At 41.9% G+C, this 8,795-nt stretch overlaps 2 protein-coding genes across 4 annotated transcripts in view; both read right to left on the reverse strand.

Annotated features, from left to right (window-relative positions):
* Positions 1 to 4,118, reverse strand: part of unc93b1 (unc-93 homolog B1, TLR signaling regulator) — a 43,141-nt gene extending 39,023 nt beyond the window's left edge. For both annotated transcript variants that reach the window (XM_061977067.1, XM_061977066.1), the window contains exon 1: positions 3,627 to 4,118. The gene's annotated coding sequence lies outside the window, so the exon portion shown is untranslated. The remainder of the gene's footprint in view (positions 1 to 3,626) is intronic.
* A 164-nt stretch (positions 4,119 to 4,282) lies between these two features.
* Positions 4,283 to 8,795, reverse strand: part of timm10 (translocase of inner mitochondrial membrane 10 homolog (yeast)) — a 10,281-nt gene continuing 5,768 nt past the window's right edge. For both annotated transcript variants that reach the window (XM_061977069.1, XM_061977068.1), the window contains one exon: positions 4,283 to 5,043. In XM_061977069.1, coding sequence (XP_061833053.1) covers positions 4,848 to 5,043 — 196 coding nt within the window. In that variant the 3' untranslated portion in view covers positions 4,283 to 4,847. The remainder of the gene's footprint in view (positions 5,044 to 8,795) is intronic.

Consider the following 8,795-nt stretch of genomic DNA (forward strand, 5'->3'; position numbering starts at 1 on the left):
CGCTAAAGGGGTCCAGCGGTGTGTTGGCTTTGTGAACTATCTTTCCAGATTTATGCCCCGCCTGTCAGAGGTATGTGAACCATTGAGGAGGCTGCTAGACAAAGACGTGATGTGGCACTGGCTGCCAAAACATGATGCTGCCATGAAGGAAATTAAGACACTGGTCACAGCAGTAGCGGTTTTGCGTTATTATGACGCCATCAAGCCAGTCACCATACAGAGCGACTCCAGTCAGACAGGCCTGGGCTGCTGTCTGCTACAGGAAGGGCTGCCTGTCACTTTTGCCTCCCGCACCCTGACCCAGACGGAACAAAACTACGCACAGATAAAAAAGGAGTGCCTGAGCATCGTGTTCGCCTGTCAACGCTTCCACTAATACCTATATGGACGGGGTGATGTGACAGCAGAGACCGACCACCGCCCTTTAGTGTCCATCTTCAGTAAGCCCCTCCTCAGCGCGCCCAAGCGCCTACAGAGCATGCTCCTGACATTTCAGAATTACTGCCTTACGGTGGTGTACAAGCCAGGCCCTGAAATGTACGTAAGTGACACGCTTAGTAGAGCCACCACCCCGCCACGGAAAACAGACACACTGTACCGACGAGAAATGGTCTGCAGCATGCAACAGGAGCAGTGTGACGCAGCGGCCATTCAGCAGGCAGGCTACCTCAATGTCAGCAGCCAACGCCTGGCACAGATCCGAGTACACACAGAGGAGGATGTGTGTTTCCAAACGCTCAAGGCAGTCGTACTGCAGGGATGGCCAGAACACAAAGAGGAGGCCCCCGTACTCATCAGGGACTACTGGGCCATCAGAGATGAAATAAGCGCACAGGATGGTGTGCTTTTCAGGAGCCAGCGTGTCATCATTCCGAAAGCCATACGTCCGGAAATGCTGAGGAGGATCCACTACAATCATGTGGGTGGCGAAGCATGCTACAGACATGCCCACGATACATTGTACTGGCCCGGCATGCAAGGGGAAGTCAAAGACTATGTACAGCAGTGCTCTGTGTGTAACGAATATGCGCACGAACAACAAAAGGAGACCATGATGTCACACCCGCTCCCCAAACGTCCATGGCAGCTGGTAAGCATGGACTTGTACAGCTACGCAGCACAGAACTTTTTGCTCGTGGTGGGCCACTACTCTGACTTCTGGGAGATCGACCTGCTCCCTGACTTGTCGGCCGACCCCACAATTCGACGAATCAAGGCACAGTTTGCACATTATGGCGTCCCGGACCGAGCCATTTCGGATGGGGGAAGCCAGTTTGCGTGCAGTGAATTCCGGGCATTTGCAAGGGAGTGGGGCTTCGAACACGTCATGTCCTCACCGCGGCACCCAAAAGCTAATGGCAAAGCAGAGTCAGCAGTAAAGATTGTGAAAGGCTTGTGCAAAAAGGCTGACCGTGCCAAAGAGGACCCCTGGAAGGCCATTCTGCATTGGCGAAGCACGCCCACTAAGGGCATGCATTGCAGCCCAGCACAGCGGCTTATGTCACGAAGGCTGAGAATACTTCTTCCGGTGGCCGACCAGCTCCTTGCACCTCAAGTCATCACAGGGGTTTCCGACAAGCTGAGGGGGAAGCATCAGGCGGAAAAGTTAGTGTATGACAAATCGGCAAGGGATCTGCCGGAGCTGAACGTCGGCCAGCCCGTCAGGATGAAGCTGCTCCCGGGAGACAGGACGGGCAGATGGAGGCGAGGGGTGTGCCTGCAGCAGTTGGGACTCCGGTCCTATCTGGTCGACGTAGAGGGGACCAAATATTGACGCAACAGAATTGATCTTTGACCTGCTGAGGCAACACCTGCCCAACCGTCGGCTTGACCAGAATTGACCCCAGAGCAGCCTGCGAGTGGAGGTGGCAACAGAGACAGTGTTGGCGGTGCTGGGGAGTCTCCAAGGTCTTCACCTGCCCCTGTCTTCTCCGCAGACCAGAGACACACCGCGCCGTGTGCTACAGGGACTTTCTCCCGGAGTAGGAGGCTGATTAAGCCTCCTGACAGACTTGACCTCTAGGTCACACATGGACTGACTGTGACACACACACACACACACACACACACACACACACACACACACACACACACTGACATACACTCGAATAAAACATGCAAGGACTGTTTGCACTTTCAAACACACATGGACTGTGAATTTTGTTGAATTAAAAAAAATAATTTAAAAAAAAGTGAGTGTCGTAACAATTTAAAAAAAAAAAGATTTTTTGATTGATTGTGATTTGATGACAGGCGATTGATTGACTGATTGAAACTTTTATTAGTAGATTGCACAGTGCAGTACATATTCCGTACAATTGACCACTAAATGGAAACACCCGAATAGGTTTTTCAACTTGTTTAAGTCGGGGTACACTTAAATTGATTCATGATGCAGATATATACTATCATCATAATACAGTCATCATACAAGATAATCATCAGAGTATATACATAGAATTATTTACATTATTTACAATCCGGGGTGTGGGATGTGGAGGGGGGGGGAGTTGGTTGATAGCAACACTTCAGTTATCAACAATTGCATCATCAGAGAAATGGTTCTTATCCTGCTACTATGTAGTGTTACGTTCTATTGCTATATATTTGATATCTGATATTTGGATGTTGAACCAGGTATTGCTATCTGAAGTTGAATCTGGTGTTACTAGTATGTTGATGGTCTACAGTTGATTTACAAGCAGCATTGTTCCAGTGTGGATACTTTACTAAAGGAAGGGAGATGTTACAGAGTGGTTGCATTGACATACTGCGCCACCCTGTGGAAGCCACGGTGCCCTCACTTATAACATATCCCTGCGTCACGTGTGTTTACTTATGTTGTATTTCCTACATGCAGCCTGAATAAACGGTACTAAGACACAGCAGGACTCTTGTCATCTTTATAATGCACCGCACAATATAACACTAATGCAGGTGTACCTTGAATGCCGATGTTAGAAAAACGCTGCCACTGGCAAACAGCGCCCCCACTTGTTTGTAAAGAGGCAGCGTGTAAAAAAAAATGATGGAAGGATTGAAATGTGAAATTCATGTTACATTAGATTTGGTGAAATAACGATTGTACAAATAAATATATTATCGTGCGTCTGGCAACGCTGCTGATGGTGTGCGTTGCCTCGTGTGTCCAAGTGGGGACATTGTTTTCCAACAGTGCTTCGAATAAGGTGATTTAAAAGGCAAAGCATCATAAGAGTATGTTATTGTAGAATATGGTTCTCTTAAAGGTATGTACAATAATTTTCAACTTCCGGTACGAGAATGTGTATTTTACATCTGGCAACCGTGCTGGCTAGGCTACTTTTCGCCGCACAGGGTTATGTAAATACGTAAGTATTTTGATTAACTAGGTCAGTCGTTCTGAATTAAGCAATATCTTATTGCTGTAGGTCATGTTGTAAATTTGTTTTTTCATTGATTTGATTGTGTATTTGGAAGATACAAGTCGGTTATGTTTGCTAAAAAACAAAGCAAACAGGTTGAAATCTGTCACATTAAACGTTTACTTTCCGGGGCAAACGCCACAAACACCAGTCTTATTTCACTCTTATCCATACCAAATATACTTAAGTGACTTTTAATCGAGCTAATATTGAATGACTTACCGCGCGCTTTCCGTCGTGGGACAAAACGTGTAGAATAGTATCCACCGTGTCTCAAAACTCTCAGTGGCGAACTAAACTTCTGCTTTTACATAAAGAAGAACATGTTTAATAAAAGTAGTTTCGCGGGGAACCGAAAGTGACTTTTCCTCACTTCCGCCCCATCTGTTGTTGGTGCTTGTCTTAAAAGGTACACGCACTGTTTTATTGTCGGCAATGACAGATTCAATATCCGATAAAGATTATGATCAAATATACTGTTCAAATAATGAAAATGTTTATTCAAGTCAACAAGGAAGCGCCTCAGCTTGGTTTCATGTGCAGCTTGCATAAACAACATGAGGACAAGAATGACCAAAGATTAAAATCCATGTTGAATAATATTGTTTGTCAAATCATACATCCATCCATCCATTTATAATCATGAATAAACAATTCAGTGCATGACGTAACAATTGTAAGGTTTGTAAAATACAATACATTAATACCTCGGTTTTAATCAATAAAAATCCCCCAAAAGTTAGACAAAAACATAAGCAAGGTAATAAAAAATATTAAATCCAACTAATCTGTTCCAGATATCACATTAACACCAAACACATGCAGTTTTTATATGTAGAAAACAATGTTGAAAACATATAAATGATGAAAGAAATGTATACATTTAACATAAATGTTACCTTTATTGAAAACACTTGTTGCCGATGAGTGGAGAGATACAAGGACTTCGTACTTTGCTCCAAGTGTTTCCGAACAGTGTTTCTCACCTTCTTTAACAGAGTGCTGGCACTCGCAACTTTCTTTGGCCCCATAATGGATTATTTTGCAGTCGTGTTCATTAAGAAAAAAAAAAAACTGTGTCACCATGTGGATTCTTAGTTTGGACACAATGATATGACAACCGAAAAGTTTCTGCCTAAAAAGTACGAAAAGTGGGGCATATGTAAACCGAGGTGTTACTGCACAAAACAACAATACATTTCTTTCTAATACCAGCTTGACATTTGAAGCACTCTGAAACAAAGAAGAACACATCCTGGAATATGAGTCCATATCCAGACATGTTGGTAATTTTATGATGGGGTTTAAAGCGTCCTTAATTTGGACACCAAGTGCAGCCAACAGGTTTTTCCAGCATCACCTTCACTTCCAATGTTTAAAAGAAACCACACAAGCTCATTTTCCCCATGCTGTTATTTCATTGAGTCTTTAACTTGTCTTTCTTTATCCGCTGCCCACCGCCGCTTTCCTCATCATCTCCTCATCTTGGACCGAGAGCTCGGTCAGCTTGCGGCCCAGCCTCTCGTGGAGGTCCAGGTACTTGGCCACACAGCGGTCCAGGCACACGCTCTCGCCCTTTGTCAGCTCTGCCTCTTTGTAATGCGGCGGCACACACTTCCTGTGGCAGGCGTTGGTCATGCTGGAATGAAAAGAGGACAGTTTTTGTTATATGCGTGATTCAGCAAAAAATGTTCGAGTGCACACTATATATTCAAATGTTAGATAAAAAATAATCTGTACAGATTATAAATGTGTGATGATGGCAACAACTTCATTTTTTGTCTTTTTATTCGTTCCTAAAACAGTTTTAGAACACACACAAATGACGGTCACCAGCAACCTGAAACAGATTGTGTTGGACCTTACACAATGTGTTCAATTTATTCATTAAACATGTAACTATGCCAACGCTCGAGATACTAAGCAGTGTTTACCATTATTAAATTTGGGGCAGCACACAAAGATGTTTTTTTTTTGATTGGCCGTGTTCCCATTCACTCTTTAACACATTATAATGGCATGTCTTTGTACAGGTTTGTACACCTTTTCCATTGCCAAATTCAAGCACTTTTTAAGGACTTTAAAGATACATTATCCAGCTTTTCCAGTACCCTTCAAAAGGTGAAAACGAGTGTGAATCAATCCATAGCCTTGTTGTTTGAGGTCACCAAATGCTGTCCGTAGGAAAAATACGGAAAATCTGCTAAAACCTAAGCCTAACATTGAACCAGCAGTTATCATTAACTGAATGTGGGGCATAGAAAATTAAGCAGTTTCTGTAGACTATTCAATGTCATTGGTGTTTACAATCGTGTCTCCATTTGTGTTGCTTTTAAAAAATTGTGTTCTTTTTTTTTACTTACAGCACTCAATGACATCGAACAGCACGAATTGATTCAAAACGTATTTGCGCTTGTAAACTGCATAATGTGATATAAATACACGCACCCTCAAAATGTCAATTTTACTCATTTATTAACAAAACTGTCCCACATTAATATAAGGATAATAAATTAAAGGAAAATATTTTGTTTGTTTCACAACACCTCAGTACCTTTCATTAAGCATATCTAGCCTTATAACTGTGGCTATGATAACAAATCGATTTTTAGTTGAGGGAAGTTCTTAACATTATAATTTATCATTGACAAACGCTCGCTTTTTTCCTTTCATAGCTCGTAATAAATGTCCGTAACTAACATGTAATTTAGCGTTTGATCTCAAAGTTTAGGTCTAACATGTACCAAAAGGTTAGAAAACAAAACTTTAGCTAACATTTGTTAAATTGTAGGGCTAGTAATCTCTATGATATGACTCGAGAAAGCCGACTCTCCCATTGCGAAACGCTGGATTACATTTTTTCATACTTTGCAACAGGCTACACGTGGATTTGGTGCACGTTTTATGGAAAGTTTGTATTTGTCATTTTCCATCCAATGTTCATTAAAAGGACAACCTCCCGGCATGATGGACCGATGCACCACTGTCCTCTTGGGGGTGACACAAAGCTGTATATGCGGCTCTGGCATGACAACAACCTAATGTAAGGGCTTGTGCAAAGACAACAGATCAAGCGTGTAGCTTTCATTTTTATGAAAATGTTTTTTTTTTCCATTTTATAATTAGCCTATTGAGTCAGACTGCCGAGAAATATGATGAACATGTCCAAGCATTTACAAGCACTTCACCCAAAATTCAAGCATTTTTCAAACCTTGAAGTGAAAAGTGAAGTGAATTATATTTATATAGCGCTTTTCTCTAGTGACTCAACACGCTTTTACATAGTGAAACCCAATATCTATGTTACATTTAAACCAGTGTGGGTGGCACTGGGAGCAGGTGAGTAAAGTGTCTTGCCCAAGGACACAATGGTAGTGACTAGGATGGCGGAAGCGGAGATCGAACCTGCAACCCTCAAGTTGCTGGCACGGCCACTCTACCAACCAAGCTATACCGCCCCTTGAAAACACATTAAAATCCAAGCATTTTCAAGGTTTTTAAGCACCCATACGAACCCTGCTGTAGCTTCCTGTACCAAATCTATACAGTAGATGACATTGTGACTCTGCTTCTTACCTCATCTCATACACCACAGCGGACATAATCATCAATCAATAAATCAATCAAAGCATACTTCTATAGCCCTCAATCACAAATGTCTCAAAGGGCTGCACTGCACTGTTTAGGGTTTCCCCTTAATGCAATTGAATGTGGCGGATCATTTTTATCACCGCCACATCTTGAAAATATATTTTTTTACTTGAAATCAAATTACAGTAATAATATAATGTAGCCCCCAGAATAAATTACCGTATTTTTCGGACTATAAGGCGCACCTAAAATCTTTTAATTTTCTCAAAATTCGACAGTGCGCCTAATGTACGGAATCATTGTGGTTGTGCTTACAGACCTTGAAGCTATTGTATTTGGTACATGGTGAAATGATGAGTGTGACCAGTAAACGGCAGTCACAGAGATATGTGTAGAGTACAATATGACTCAAGTAAACACCAACATTTTATATGTTCCATTGAAAATATAGAACGTTACACACGGCGCTCAAAAGTCTATCAAAAGGTTTTAGTACGACTTTGGTAAGCTATGAAGTCGCACCGCTTGATGGATAGTACTGTGCTTCAACATATGAGTATTATTATGGTCTGTGTGTAAGGTAAGACATTATCTGGCGTTTTGTTTCGCAATATTATGCAAAATCATTTTTTCTTAGCCTCTGGTAACTGCTGATCCGTATTTGGGATCTGCATAAGTCCTGAAAATTTGCACGCCTCTGCCTTTGTAGTCCGTGACTACGCCGTAATCGATAAGCTTCTTCTTTTTCCTCTATCTTCTTGTTATGGGACATTCAACCTCCGCTGTTGCCATTTCTAATATAAAGTAGTGTAAAATTCTTACTTATATCTGTCAGTAAACTCGCCATGAAAGCGCTAAAACATACCGGTTTAGTGAGTTTACATTATTCACCCAAGGAACTTTAGTTATTAAGAGTTCCGGTTGGACTATTTTTCACGGGACACACGCTGTCGAAGGTGAGCCACGTAAATAAGACCGCCTACAAAACGCCATTTTTAAAACTGTTATTACCAATCTTAACAAATTCCAACAGGTTTTACTAGGGGTGTAACGGTACACAAAAAAATCGGTTCGGTACGTACCTCGGTTTAGAGGTCACGGTTCGGTTCATTTTTGGTACAGTAAGAAAACAACAAAATATAAATGTTTTGGTTATTTATTTACCAAATTTGTAAACAATGGCATAACATACATATACACACAGGGTTCATTGCCAGGGTTAATGTGGTCAACATACCGGGGTATATTAAATAAAAACTAAATAAGATAAGGCTCAGAATGGTTTCTTAACAAAACTTTTCTACATATAAAGTGCTTTTTTCAATTGATTGATTGAGACTTTTATTAGTAGATTGCACAGTATAGTACATATTCCATACAATTGACCACTAAATGGTAACACCCGAATAAGTTTTTCACTTGTTTAAGTCGGGGTCCACATTAATCAACATTAAACTGCCTCAAGTTGTTGCTCGGATTAAATAAAATGAATAAACTTTTCTTCTACATATTAAAAGTGCAACATTAAACAGTTTCAAGTCAACTCAGCTTCAGATTAACTGTTCTTCCCCCCCCCCCCCCAGCCTGGCTAACTTGGCAGTAAGAGGTGGGAGCTGTTTGCTCGTCTTTATCTTTGTTGAAGCGATGTTTACTTGAGGGTGGTGCCGCTTCAAAAGGGTTAGCATGTTTGACCTGTTGGCAGAAGCATGCCTTACCGCTGCTGAACAATGTCGGCAAACCTCCATCCTCCACACCGCGCAGCCGAAGTGTTCCCAAACGGGAGATCTTAACGAGGCAGGA

The sequence above is a fragment of the Nerophis lumbriciformis genome, linkage group LG16, assembly GCF_033978685.3.
Source record: "Nerophis lumbriciformis linkage group LG16, RoL_Nlum_v2.1, whole genome shotgun sequence".
Lineage (NCBI taxonomy): Eukaryota > Metazoa > Chordata > Actinopteri > Syngnathiformes > Syngnathidae > Nerophis > Nerophis lumbriciformis.